At 37.8% G+C, this 15,525-nt stretch overlaps 2 protein-coding genes across 4 annotated transcripts in view; both read left to right on the top strand.

The window, feature by feature from the left end:
* LOC116853204 overlaps nt 1–15,271 on the top strand; it is a 20,632-nt gene extending 5,361 nt beyond the window's left edge. Inside the window, exons 2-5 of one of the 3 annotated variants that reach the window (XR_004379928.1) lie at nt 755–915; nt 4,021–4,491; nt 5,567–10,653; nt 11,147–11,220. Coding sequence is in view for 1 of the 3 variants with exons in the window: in XM_032834158.1 (XP_032690049.1) it covers nt 14,007–14,771 (765 nt within the window). In the remaining 2 variants the exon portion in view is untranslated. Of the gene's footprint in view, nt 1–754; nt 916–4,020; nt 4,492–5,566; nt 10,654–11,146 lie in introns of those variants that run through there. The other 2 variants (XR_004379929.1, XM_032834158.1) reach the window with 2 other exon arrangements.
* LOC116853206 lies at nt 4,498–5,560 on the top strand. Its single transcript, XM_032834159.1, has one exon. It carries the CDS (start codon nt 4,716–4,718, stop codon nt 5,178–5,180), a length of 465 nt encoding a protein of 154 aa, XP_032690050.1. The 5' UTR covers nt 4,498–4,715; the 3' UTR covers nt 5,181–5,560.
* Nucleotides 15,272–15,525: the final 254 nt, after the last annotated feature.

The following is a 15,525-nucleotide window of genomic DNA, read 5'->3' as shown; positions in this document are numbered from 1 at the left end:
AATCCACGAATTACGGTTTGAACTGCTTGACCATCCACCTTACTCACCAGATCTAGCCCCAAGCGACTTCTTTTTGTTCCCTCATCTAAAAATTGCGCTCGGAGGACAGAGATTTTCGTCAAATGAAGAGGCAATCACCTTCGTGAACAATTATTTTGCAGAGAAAAACGCCGAGTACTATTTCGACGGGTTACAGAGATGGGAGCATCGCTGGGAGAAGTGTGTAGATTTACAAGGAGACTATGTTGAAAAATAAAAAACAATTTTCAGAAAAAATGACTTGTATCTTTGTTAGGTCGGAAACTTTTCAGACCACCCTCGTATAGGGCGCAATGATAGATACCTCATAGTTATATGCTTACGGATTGTAACGACACGACATCAAAACGGTACAAATCAGGTTTCTGTATGAAAATCCTTAAAAATATGAAATAATATCAGACAGATATACATAAAATAATAATTGAATAATATATATTGAATTGCCATATACACATGCAACCATTAATTGTTAAAATGTATCGAAATATCAACATAACTTTCAAATCGTTAATTTTCGATATTTTGAAAAATGTCGGACATATCGTCTTTGTCTGAATACGTAAATAAACAATCCGTTAAATTTTTATAGCGCAGTGACATTAATGTTACGAATTTTGTTATTGGAAGTAATAGTGTCATTTGTATCTTGCTCGGATAAACATCATGGATCAATTTAAATTGATATCAAACGTTAAATTTTGTTTGGGACTAGGAATGTCAAAGGAGGAAACATTTGAAAAGATTAAAACTGTGTACAGCAATGTAGATTTTGACAGTATACATGCTTTATGTGATAATTTTTACAAGGCGAAATATGATTTGGAAATGCCATCGTCGGTTCAGCCAGACAACATCATTATGATTACGGAGAAAGTACGTGAAATGATTTGTTCTAACCCTTACTTACATGCTGAATATATCGCGGCGCACATTGGTATTACAAAGCGCTATATTTGTAATATCATAGAAGAGAAACTGCATAAACAATATGTCTGTGGACGTATCGTACCACGCGCGCTTTCGAAAGATCAAAAAAAAGATCGGATGGATTATTGCCGCGACATGATCAGAGAGTCCGATACTGATGAAAACTTTTTGAGAACTATGGTTGTCGGCAACACATGGTGTTTTGAATTTGAGGTGAAGAAGCAGAATTCTAGCTCGAACAGGTCGAAATCCAACCAATGGAACCGACTTGAAATAATGATGACTGTTTACTTCGATTTCAAGGGACTTATATACATAGAATTCTATCCTGAGGGTCAGACAATGAATGCTGACTATTATTTAGGCGTATTAACTCGCATGCTGGCGAAAATCCGTGAGATTCGGCCGCAATATAAAAAACAAGGTACTTGGTCGCTATTACAAGATAATAGTGCGACGTACAGTTCGAAGTTCATACAAAACTTTATAGCCGAAAATGGCATTACACAGCTTTACTGCCCACCATTTGCACCGGATTTATTACCATGTGACTTCTTCCTTTACTCCAAATTCAAATGGAACATGATAAGTCGATTTCACTCAATTCATGACGCTAAAAATGATTTACTTATATACATAAACGGCATTTCGGAATCAGAATGCAAGTTGTGCTTCTACAATCTGTATGACCGTTTAAATGTTTGTATTAATATAATAGGAGATTATTTGGAATAAAAAATTCATCGTCGTTAATGTCGGATGTTATTAATTCGAAATTAGCGTCGAAATTTTTTCATTTTTAAGCAACAAAAGATGCGTATATAGAACGATGTTAATATGTTATAAATTTTCTGTATAGTCAAGAACTAATAGGTTGTCCATAATTTTGTGTGAGTTTGTTAACTAATTCTTTTGTCCAACAAGAGCATTCTCCCATTGGAAAACGAATTCTTCGAAAAATGAATAAATATTTTTTAAATTTCTTTTTGATCTTTATTTATTATTGTTTGAACGTCAGTTTCTAAGTTTTTTAAGTAAAAAATAATAATTTATAATGAGAGAGAGAGAAGGAATCCATTTGACCTCTGTATCATATACACAGTTTATCGGCGACTATGATTCCGGATTTCCTTGTGGTCTGAAATTAAAAAATAAGACCTCATTTTAGTCAGTACACTTGCACCTTATTGCTCTTGTTTCTCTAGAAATCTTGTTTTTCGTATTCTTTTTCCATTCATTTTTAAAAAAGTTAACGTTATGTATAGAGTGAATTATGTAATTCGTGGCGACTAGAATCAAACTTCTTGATGCTTACTTCTTTTACCACTATTAGCATATAATGTGCAGCTGTCGTCGGCACGTAGGGAGGGATTACAAAGAAACCTGTCTTTTTCTTTTCTTACTACAAACCGTTCCCAAAACCGTTGAATTCAAATGGATAATAGCCGTTACAGGAGGCGTGTACTAGCGTGCCACAGCGAAAACCGTGCTGTGTTGAAAATTTCACAACTTTGTTAATAATTATGCAATGTATCAGTATTAAATTAATAAATCGAAGTTCTTCACAAGTTTTTAACAATAATAAAATTTCCAGAAACTTCTTTAATAACATGGAAATTTCTGTGTTACACTTAGCGAAATGTAATTTCCTCGGGAATTTCACCGCCATTCTATCCGAACGGTTTCATGATGACGCAGCATATGCGTCATTCTGCGTTTACGATACGTAGCATATGCGTCATTCTATAGTAGTCTGATTTTTTCTTATCAAGAGATGATTCGTAAAAAAAAGAACTTATAAGTAAATACGCAATATAAGATTTCTTAATACGTGATTTCGCATTGCTTTATTTGTTTTTTCTGTTCTGATAAAATTTCAGTATTGTGGCTTTATTACCCATAGGAAGAAATTTCTACGTTGTCGTCGTAATTATCTAAATAATATTTTACTGCGCACCTTTAGTGTATCTTAACTCTTTGATGATAACGAAGTATGTATACACAGAAAGACAAATATTTTTGACTGTGGTAGAGAGTCGATGCATTAGGATGACAACCTTATCGCCATTCTAACGTTACTACCTGATCGTTTCACAAAAAAGAAACCCATGGCCGTGAAAATTCCTGTACGTGTAAAAGTATTTTTGGCTGTGGTAGAAAGTCGATGCATTAGGATGACAATCTTATCGCCATTCTAACGTTACTACCTGGTCGTCTCACAAAGAAAAGGCTCATGGCCGTGAGAATTCCTGTACGTATATAGGGTGTGACGAAATACTAAGTTTCTGAGATATGGAAGAATATCTGGTAAAATTGCAAATATTTCCGTTTTTTTCGGGAAACTTTCCTTTGTTATTTTTTCCAAAGAAAGATATGGAAAATAATTAATTTTTTATTTCTGTATGTTTTCTGCTTCACATATCAAAATCTTAGAGACTGCAGAAAACTACTGTTCTTTATGTTGACATAAACTACATCACTTGCTGTAATAGCAATATAATAAAAAAATATTTTTTATATTTTTCCATTTGTTTCGGAAAAATATGAAAAATTTTAAAGAAAAAAAATTTTTCCAGAAAATTTGAACTCTTAACGAGACTACTGAAACGAATTTCAAGAGTTAATGTGCTTTACGTTATAAAAGAATCCAATATGGATCAACAAAAAGAAACAGCATAGATATTTAAAATACACATATAAAATACAATTATCTGAAAGACATAAAAAATAATAGGATATTTTTTTAAATTACTTAAAAACATTTCTCGAACGCACATGTTATCTGTTCAAACGGACATACAGAAACGTCCAAAAGTGTAATTTTAAAATTATTGTAAAAAATTACACTTAACAATATAACATCTTAGACTGACTAATATAATTTTTCAAGTATCAAGAATAAAAATTCTCTATCTGATACGTGCACGAATATGCGAGATCATGGTTGATTTCTTATTTTACAAAGCTCTCAAGGCAGTTGCAAATGGTTTTACAGTCAACAAAATATTTCTATTATCATAAGTTAAATTCTTTCTTATTTTTATTTCCAAGGTTGTCTGCGAGTATACATTTGCCCAAGGACTTTGGGCCACCCGGTACGTTGAGTATCCGCAACGGGACAAGCCAACTGCGTCAATCCGGTCGTGGAGGGGAGAATTGCACGTACTTCCTACGCCGGAACTACTTCTTCAGTCGATATCGATTATCACTTTAGAAGGCTTAATTCGTGCAGAAATTCGTTCCAAAAAAGTACTATCCACCCTAAATTGCGATATTACACGGCAAACTCGCGGAAATTTGCAACACGAGGCTAATTTTACGACGCCACGGAGGTACTACTTCGTGTGCCGTCGCGTAAGGATACACTCATTTGTTCAGTTCTCAGGTATAAATAGACCCACTCTGTGGGCGCGTGGCTCATTCCGTCCGTCGTCTCGGAACAGTGCAGACTGAATCTCGCTCGTGTATTTCGTAACCATCCAACGCGCAGTCGTCGTAGCGACACACGCGAGCTAGATACAGGTTGGTTAATTCAATATTTATTAAAATACGTAGTTATTCCGTTGGAACAAACGCGAGCTAGAATAGTTCTCAATCGCTTTGCACGAGATAAGAAATAGTAAGAATGAGAGGAAAATCAAAGCCAGAATGGTGATGTAACCAAGGAAAAGAAAGAAAGAGAGATTCGTCGACCGTCGTATAAGCTAAAGTGCGATTGTCGTAAAGAATCCACGCTCCGTGTCAGAATGACAAAAACTCTGGACCAGCCCACGTTGGGCCCATCTGATCGTACGGAGAAACTGACCAAATGGATCCACCAGGTAAGTCACAAGGTGGAGATGTGCTCGAGCAAACCTAAGCGCGACCTCAGGGTGCAGGCTATGCTTAATCACACCTTGCATAAAGCCAAGGACGAGCTGAAGTCTAAGCAGATGTTGCGAATGGCTCGATGGCAACAGGTGAAGAAGGAACTCCTCAAGGACGTGTATTATGGCAGTTGCGCGACGTACCACGCGATCGAGGTCGAACGACAGGCACAAGAGATCTTGAAAGAACAGGAGGAGATGCATCGCCGTTGGTATCAAGAGTTTGGCTTGGACGAGTTGGACAACTTCCTGCGTCAGATAAGTGAAGTGAAGACTCAGGTGAATCGCAACACGTACAAAACCACACACACAGAATCGTCAGACTTAGACAATAGATCCATATAAGTCTTGGAATCCTCATCGTCAACGAATGCATTTATAAGTCGTCTTCTACAAGTCTACTGTGATATTTTACAACCAAACGACAACTTGGGTGTGTGGACTATTCAATAAGGAAGAAAATGCACTGATACTTTAGATAAAATAGTCCCCACCTTAAGTAGTGAAACAACTACCTGTGTGGAAACAACTACCTCATAGCAGACATAAAAAGACTGAAACGATCTCAAGTGGGAAAACAGGATGATCTCATCGCTTCTCTTCATGAATCATCAAGCGTTATCTACGGAATCAACGGCTCGAAACTTTTCGTGCAGCAATTGGACAACCTAGGGACAACTTTCGAGGTCCCGTCGTTACCGCGATATATATCTGGATTTTTTTACTTACAGTCGTACCGTTTGAGATGGCTGCGGAAGATGCTGAAGAGAAAGGACTTTGGGAGCTTGGAAATGAGAATAAGAAATATCGCTGTGATGCATGTACAAGCCATATCTCCAGGACACTCGGGCCCTGATAGACTACTTGGCTTTCATCGTCTTGGTTTGTAGAACTGTATCGAAACCAAAGAAAAATCCTTGTTACTTAGAGTAAAGATACACTTAAACTATTCGCAAAGTACAAAGGAAGGATTTATGATGAATTTACAAAGAACTAAAAACATTGTTATATCGCTCAATTTCTAACCTTTTGTAAGTTTTATATAAATTTTGTAATCCACGTACATATACATCTGTAGCGTTAATCGTTAAATATTAAATTATTGTATAAGAGAAAAAGTGATAACTGAAAAACGGGTGATAATAGTTTCTCTGTTGTTTTATATATAATTAACTTTGCATGACTCTCAATTGTATAGCATATCAAGAGATTTACACTCGTAATTGTTTATCACAGTTATATAAAAAAATATTTTTTTACTTCCTATACGTATTGTGAGATTTATTATAGTACTACTAATACCATAGCAGTATTGTTATACATAATTATTCAAAATTTTCAGGGTAATTTACTTATAAATTATGTGTATAATTTTATTACTGACAATTTTTTAATATTTTATGCTATTTAGGATTCAGGTAACATAATTGCAAATTTCTTATAATAGTCAATAAAAACATTGTGATATTAATATATAACAATATTCCTTATAAATACAAAGACTGATGTAGGCAAGGAAATAAACTGTTGGAGCTGTTTAAAATAAATAAATACATTTGTAAAATAAACTAACGAAGTAAAATTATTTTTTCATAACTTCTCTATTCACCAAGATATTAATGTCATCACTACTTTTCAGTCTGGCATATACACACTAGAAAACACAACTTATTGCGAACAAGAGCTATTGGCCGCCAACGGGGACGACGCCGTCGTCGTCGTCGTCGTCGTCGTCGTCGTCGTCATCGTCGTCTGCTTAGAAAACTTGTACCTATAAAATTGCGGTGAGATAGAAAGCGAGAGGGAAGGAAATAGAGGAGAATGGAAAAATGGAGGGAGTATATTTGTGTTTCAACGGAGAGAGGTGCAAGAGGGAGGGAAAAAGTCTTTGTTTCTAGAAGCTGGTTCAACCGGCGCACAGGCAAAATTACCCCACGTGCAAGCTGTCATGATAACGAGCTCGTCTGCATGATAACCGTGACGATGAGAGGTGACTTTCATCTGGTGAGCTTCTACACTCCCACTTTAACCGAATCAGCCGCGTGTTCTCCCAGCTCCAGAACCGTTTCTGTCCGGAATAATATAGGGGATCAGGCTCTCCATGGTCCCCGTTACCCCCGGGAGTCATAGGTGCACTTCAAGTAAGATAATTCGCTATGCAAGCATGCGAACGACTTTATTCGAGAGAGTGACTGAAAGTTCTTCCTTCTATCTGGTGTAAAATATCATGTTATACCATATATATCGCCCCGCGTTGCCATAACCGTGTGTCCATAGATTGGCGATCTGTGCCACATCCGCCACGAAGAGATCACGACCAGGATAGGGCGTTAATGCGTATGTTTTAGATATTTGAAGAACATGAGAGAAACATTTGAGAGATAAAGACTGAGGAAACGGAAAATGCAAAGTGGAAAGATATAGAATAATATATGTGTACGTGAGAGCGTCTGTTGCGTGTGAGAAAAGAAACAGGTGTTAGGGTTATTTCGACTTGGTAACATTCATTTCAACTTAAGAATTGAGCTTATTTAATTTCTAATAGATGATTGTGAATCTTAATATCATTTTTCTAAAATATTGTCGAATTTCTCGATCGCGAGGGGTCTCTAAAGATTCGAGGATTCAAGAGTCCGGAGATTCGAGTATCCAGGGACTCAGGATTCTTCGCACACGTCCACGGAATCTAAACCATGCAAAGCTTTCGGAATTGAGGCACTTCGAAGTCCAGGAATCTCGGAATCCAAGATCTTGGTATTCACTGGTCTCGGTATTCAAACATAAGTCCAAATCTAAGTACGAAAAGGAAGTCAAACTTGAGGCGAGTCGAAGAATCTGCCACGGAGAGTATTACAAAGGACGAGTGTAAGAATATACAGGAGTGAATGTCTAATATATGAAAAGGATACAAAGAGCAAAAGAAGCATATTGCTATTCATGCGAATACTAGTCACACTGGGCTTTCTCTGTTTGATAACTCGGATGATAAGTACATTTATGTGTTTATATGGACTTGCATTGATATTCAGCATTTCCAATTGCTTTATAATAGGCTATAGACAACACTTAGAACAAGACAACGATCTCGGTTTGGTAACGAATTTTCAAGCATTTAACACTGAGATTACATTGAAATTCTCGATAACATACTAGGATTTTCCTTATGGTCAGGGCGGGAGGGAGGGGAGGGGGTTTGCAAATGAGACAAATCTTTTTGGCTACAGAAAGTTGCGTGCGTGTGGAAGATCTCATCAGATTCAAACAGTGGTGACTGGCGAAGAGTGCAGTTCGAGTTACTCGAGATTTTACCTAATATCAACCAGATATCACCTCAAAACATCAAAGAGAAAGAGAGAGACAGGCAGGGAAAATATGAAACACATTCTGGTGAATGTAAGAGTAATGAAGAGTAATGCAGCGTGTTGAACGCGGACGTCAAAGAAGCTTGGTTTGATGGATGGCTCGAGAGACAAAGTTTTTTTCTACATAAATTTATTTGTGCTAGTGTAACTAGCTATCGTTCCTTGTTCTATAATCATAATTCGTACTTATCTATGTTTATTGCGAATTGTTCTGTTCCGTTCTTTTTGTGTTTCACACAGCAGGCGGCAGAACGAAAGAGCTAAAACCCCCTTGGTAAATTAAAGAAACGGCACATCTCGACATCTCACTACTCGCACGTCTAATCGACAAACTGTGTAAGGCTGTAAACATTATTCGATCATCATCGGGAGGTACATGCATATCGGTCATCTTGGAGAATTCGTGAGTCGCGTGAAAAACCACTGGAGGTAACGAGAGATCGTCGACGATCCATAGCATTTGTACTCTGAAGCAGAGGTAACGTTAGAAGGGATTTCGGGGAGGGGAGGGGAGACAAAACAATGTTCTTCTGAGTCACAGGATGACACAACGCCGCTTCACACGATGACGGGGAAAAGTGTGCTTGGAGGGATTTTTTAACTACTTCAAGACAAGTTGGGAAAACCTTCTTCCAGACCGTTAGACATAACAATTGAGACAGTCGCTTTGCACTTGACGAAGTCGGGTTAGCCCTGGTGAGGTGTACCTTCATCGCAATCCACAAAACATGCAGGAAAATTTTATGAGCACGCGTTAAACCCAGGAATCTAAGCTATGAGGGCCACAGAATAGGTTGAACTTAAGGATCTAATCATCCAAGGACTCGAAAATTCAAAGGAGAATTCAAGTCTCAAAACTCAAAAATCTAAATATCCAAGTGTCTCTACGAGACTTTCTCTTCCATCCAACGACAGAATTTTCTTAGATAAATACTCTTCCTTTCAGATCTTCACTTCAAAATTTCATCATTAATCGGAACTGAATTACTTTATTGCGGAGATCCGCGTGATATTCAGAAATTTTACTTTGTAAAGGAGATATATATTTCATTATGATCACACGTCGATCGTCTGGCACACAGATTTATGTATTTATAATTATTTACTTATTTAATAAGTAAAATTTGTTCATGGTGGAACGATTTTGTATCGAGACAAAACGTATCACATGACTTCATTCGAAAGATAAATGACGAAATATTGACGAAATCTTCAAGCTCGAGGAAAGGAAATTCCTTACTACTGCATGTAGTTTTCAGAAGATCTCAACTTTAGAAGGTATTGAAAAAGAGGTATATCATATTTTATATTCATTATAATTTACCAGATAGTAAACATATAGGTATCATATAGGTCCATGTATATTTTCTGGGGTTGTGCCGAGGGAAAGGGGGAGGGAGGGGGGGACAAAACTATTTTATTTTTTCCACAGAAACCTGTTATTTGAAACCAGTATTTATTGTCGCGTCCGGAATGTGTTCTATCTACAAAATTAGAACGATTTGATTGTCGAAGACGATGTTCCTCAATGTGATACCTTATATCATGTCTCTAAATGGCAACGATTAACAAATGGACAAAAAACAGTGATTTGACAAGATGGATTTGGCACTTCAGCGGAAAAACCAGCAAGTTTTTAAGAATGTCTGTTAACACGAGGTCTTGGCAAAGTGATCGTGAACATTAAGAGCTTCAGAAGCGAGTTATGAATATATATCAGAGTACAGTAGAAACCAGGATCCAATAGGGATCATCGATCTGTAAGTCTCTTTGCAACATCTGAAATAAGCGTCTTCTGGGGAAATTGTAGTGTGAGAAGGGGGCGGGGGGAGGGTACTAATTCTGCAGGATATTCGAAGCGTTTCAGAGAGCCGCGACATAGTTAAAGTCCGGAACCTTTTATCTGGGAATCACTACCCTCATCTTAAAAAGCAGATTCGCGGAATCGTAGAAGTCATACGTATGGCCGATCGACTTCGAGGACGTGTGCTTCCTTCCATCTGCTCGTTGACGAGATCGCGGGCAGCCTTTCGAACTTTTTGTCGATATCCTGAAGCGGCTGTCCACGGCAGAGAGGCACGTGAGTTTACCCGCCTCTCTATCACCCTGCCCGCTAACGGAGTGTTTTAGAGCGGCGCGAAATGGCCGTTGAACTTGCGTCGTGATTCTACGAACCCCCCGTCGCTGGTCTTCCAACACCTGCTCGACTGTGCGCGTGCAGTCGTCCTGGTCGTTTGGTCCTTGATCTACTTTCGTTGGTCTCTGACTCGAGCTCCTCAAGATCTTCCCTACGGGCGCACGAGTTGTCTACGTTATCTACGATTCACTGTCAGCTGAGGAAAGCGTTTTCGTGGAACGGAATTGCGACGAACCGATACTTTTCAACAGGGCCATTGCAGAGACAGAGAGGATAATGCAGAGTTCCAGCAAAACAGCATTCCTTCCCTTCTAAAAAGGTATGCAAACGTTTGCATTCTATAAATTAAATATCAAAGGTATTTTTCCTTTCAGAGATATTTTTTTAATTATTATTTATTGGTTTTAAAAAATCCTATTGTCTTTTTTTTTTAAAAAGACCATGATAAATGGTCTATATCAGTGCTCAGAATTACTTGTTTTTGAAGCAATTTTCGAGACCTACGGTTACTTTCCTCCTCTTGTTTCTCCCGCTGACTTGTCTATATAAATAGAATATAACATTGAAAGTGTAGATTATAAAAATCCAAATTCACAAATTAAATATCTATAAATATCTATAAATATAGGATACGTAATTAAATTTTAAGAATTGTATTTCTTTTACATACAATTAATTTTTTAAATCAGATTTTCTCGTTCTATGTGCCAACGTTTTATTTTAAAAAGTCATGATTAATATCTTATTCTTTTGTATATTTTTGTTGTAAAATGGCATGTCTTACTAATTTTTCTCATTTTTCTTTTTTATAGAATTATTGTTCCGGACATCGCATTTGAGTGAAACATCAACTATACGTATTTCATATATATTGCATTGCGGGAAAGAAAACACTTGAAAAGAATATTGTCTAAGGGCTGCAGAGAAGGACATCGGCGGACATCATCGTGGGACATCGGCGCAGAAGAGGATCATTGTGGAGCTTCATCGCAGAAGAGGATTATTATGGAACTTCGTTGCGGATCATCGTGGGACTTCGTTGCAGATCATCGCTGCAGAAGAGGACTGAACGATTTCGTCACATTAGAATTATTATATTGTCATAGAAGATAACTATTGTGATTGCGGACTTTAACATGGCAGAAGATCATCGTGGGACTTCATCGCAGAAGAGGATCGTCATAGGACTTCGTCGCAGAAGGAGATCATCGAGAAACATCGTCGCAGAAAAGGATCATCGTGGCACTTTATTGCAGAGGAGGGTCATCGCGGGACTTCGTTGCAGAAGAGGATTATCGCGATATTTCATCGCAGAAGAGGATCATCGCAGATTTTGTATGCCGAAATTCTATTATCTGCTTATATTTCGTCGCAAGAGAAGTTTATTATGGAACATTGTTGCACAAGAAAATCATCGTACAACACTGTTGTAAAAAAAAAAATTAGTATGGGACTGTCGCAAAGGAGGAGTTTCATCGTGAAAATTACAAGAGAGCATAGTTTCGTAACTTCGTCGCAAAGGAAAATTATCATAATATTTTACTATAGGAGAGAGTCGTTATGGCGGATTTTATTACACAAAAGAATCATTCTCATAAACGAGAATCATCGATAAACATCGCAAAATCATCGTCGTACTTCAACACAAAAGAGAAATGTTGTACTTTTTCGTAGAAGAGAATCATCGTGGGATTTCGCCGTTATGGAGGATTGTCGTGTAGTTTCATCATAGAAGAGGATCGACGCATAAAAATCACAAAAAAGAATTGTCGCGTGGTTTTATCGCGAAAGAGAATCATCGAGGGACTTCGTCGCATAATAGAATTCTTAAGTAGCTTCGTCACAGGATTTCATCGCAAAAAAGGATCGTCGCGGGATCCCATCGCAGGAAAAAATCGTCGAGTAGTCTCATTGCAGGAAAAAATCGCCGAGAAACTTCGTCGCAGAAGAGGATCGTCGTGGGACTTCACTGCAGAAGAGGATTGTCGCAGAAAAGAACCATCGAATGACCAGCGCAGAAAAGGATCGTCGCGGGATTCCATTGCAGGAAAAAATCGCCGAAGGACTTCGTCGCAGAAGAGGATCGTCACGGGACTTTGCCGCAGAAGAGGATTGTCGCAGAAAAGAATCATAGAATGGCTTCATCGCGGGATTACACAAAAGAATCATTGTCATAAACGAGAATCATCGATAAACATCGCAAAATCATCGTCGTACTTCAACACAAAAGAGAAATATCGTACTTTTTCGTAGAAGAGAGTCATCGTGGGATTTCGCCGTTATGGAGGATCGTCGTGTAGTTTCATCACAGAAAAGGATCGACGCATAAAAATCACAAAAAAGCATTATCGCGTAGTTTTATCGCGAAAGAGGATCATCGCAGGACTTTGTCGTAGAAGATCATGGTATTTCATTGCAGAGGAGGGTCATCGCGGGACTTCGCAGGATAGAATTATTGAGTAGCTTCACAGGATTTCATCGCAAAAAAGAATCGTCGCGGGATTCCATCGCAGGAAAAAATCGTCGAGTAGTCTCATTGCAGGAAAAAATCGCCGAGAAATTTCGTCGCAGAAAAGGATCGTCGTGGGACTTCACTGCAGAAGAGGATTGTCGCAGAAAAGAATTATCGAATGACTTCAGCGCAGAAAAGGATCGTCGCGGGATTCCATTGCAGGAAAAAATCGCCGAGGGACTTTGTCGCAGAAGAGGATCGTCACGGGACTCTGTCGAAAAAGAGAATCGTTGTGGGACTTTGCCGCAGAAGAGGATTGTCGCAGAAAAGAATCATCGAATGGCTTCATCGCAGAAGAGGATCATCGCAGAATTCGATTGTAGGAAAGAATCACCGAGGCATTTCGTAGTGGGACTTTGCCGCAGAACAGGGATTTTATTACAGAAGAGGATCGTCGCATGATTTTGTTGCAGAAAAGGAACGAGATTTCACAATAGGAAAGAAACTGAAATATTGTAGAATTTTGAGAGATATGAATTTAATTCGTACTCATACACTCTCTCCTTATCTCTTTTAACATCATAAACGAGAACATGTAAGCGAAATGTCGTTGCACTTTTTTGTAGAAGAGAATCATCATGGGATTTTGCCGTTGTGGAAAATCGTCGTGTAGAAGAGGAGAAGAAGAGGATTTCATTGCAGAAGAAGATCGATGCATAGAAATCACAGAAAAGAATTGTCGCGTGGCTTTATCGCGAAAGAGGATCATCGCAGAACTTCGCAAGACAGGATTTTTGAGTAGCTTCGTCGCAGGATTTTTTAATATTTCTATCGCTGTATGCATCGAATATCGTCGAAATCAGTACTGCAAAATTTTAAAATACTTATTTTTTACATTATTAAAATTTTATTTAAATCATGAAATCATGAACTTTGATAAAAATATATTTTTTAAATAATATTTTACTATTAATAATATAATTCATTTTCTTCTCTTGCACAAAATGTTCTTATATAATATTTTTACAATAAAACTGACATCGTGTAACTTGAATATTCATCATCGTAGAACATTACAATATTTCGCAGTAAAATTTTCGATGTCATAAGATTCATATATATCTGAATTTCTTGAATATTATATTCTTTGTACTTGGAACTTCGGCAACATAAATATTGACCTCAATGACATCATACGATTTGGACTTCGACATCGTGGAATGTGGATCTTCGACATCGTGGGACTTGGATCTTCGACATCGTGGGACTTGGATCTTCGACATCGTGGGACTTGGATCTTCGACATCGTGGGACTTGGATCTTCGACATCGTGGGACTTGGATCTTCGACATCGTGGGACTTGGATCTTCGACATCGTGGGACTTGGATCTTCGACATCGTGGGACTTGGATCTTCGACATCGTGGGACTTGGATCTTCGACATCGTGGGACTTGGATCTTCGACATCGTGGGACTTGGATCTTCGACATCGTGGGACTTGGATCTTCGACATCGTGGGACTTGGATCTTCGACATCGTGGGACTTGGATCTTCGACATCGTGGGACTTGGATCTTCGACATCGTGGGACTTGGATCTTCGACATCGTGGGACTTGGATCTTCGACATCGTGGGACTTGGATCTTCGACATCGTGGGACTTGGATCTTCGACATCGTGGGACTTGGATCTTCGACATCGTGGGACTTGGATCTTCGACATCGTGGGACTTGGATCTTCGACATCGTGGGACTTGGATCTTCGACATCGTGGGACTTGGATCTTCGACATCGTGGGACTTGGATCTTCGACATCGTGGGACTTGGATCTTCGACATCGTGGGACTTGGATCTTCGACATCGTGGGACTTGGATCTTTGACATCGTGGGATTTGGATCTTCGACATCGTGGAACTTGGATCTTCGACATCGTGGAACTTGGATCTTCGACATCGTGGGACTTGGATCTTCGACATCGTGAGACTTGAATCTTTGACATCGCGAGACTTGGATCTTCGACATCATGGAACTTAGATCTTCTATATCATGGGATTTGGATCTTCAACGTTGTGTAATTTGAATCTTCAATATCGCAAGCATATAAATTTCTATTAATCCAAAATTTGCAGCTTCAACATCGTGGGACTTACATTCAAATTTATGGTATTTGAACCTTGTTCACACATTTGAATTAGACTTTTCAATATTACAGGATTTTAGGAATAATTATATTAATGCAAGCTTACATATAATTAATTCTTACTGCGATTACATCATGGAGTTCGTATTATGACATTAAATGAAGATTTACATAAGTGAAACTAAAGTTTTAAAATATTATAATTTATTTGCTTATATAAAATTTTCTTATATTTTATAGTTACACGTAAGGAAAAGAATATGAAGTATAATCATAAAAACTTTATTAAAAATAGCATGTTATGAAGAACTTTATAAATTTACGTTAATAAATTTTTTTATATCTGTATATATATATATATATATAAAATATTTTTATATATTTTTATATTTAAAAATCTTAATGTTTCTCATGATCATCGTTAAATTATTATGATGTATTAATGCGTAATATATTTTTAACTTTCACTTTTACAGATATTCATTTCATATATTTATTGCATATTCTTTCTTGTATTCTGAAGAAATAAAATAAAAGAATGTTGAAAAGTTAAGATTACGTTTCACGATTGTATTTCATCACCTGCATTTCTAAACAAATAA

The sequence above is a fragment of the Odontomachus brunneus genome, unplaced genomic scaffold (assembly GCF_010583005.1).
Source record: "Odontomachus brunneus isolate Ranch 3 - 2012 unplaced genomic scaffold, Obru_v1 Obru_scaffold_286, whole genome shotgun sequence".
Lineage (NCBI taxonomy): Eukaryota > Metazoa > Arthropoda > Insecta > Hymenoptera > Formicidae > Odontomachus > Odontomachus brunneus.
This window is presented reverse-complemented; position numbering and strand designations above follow the sequence as displayed.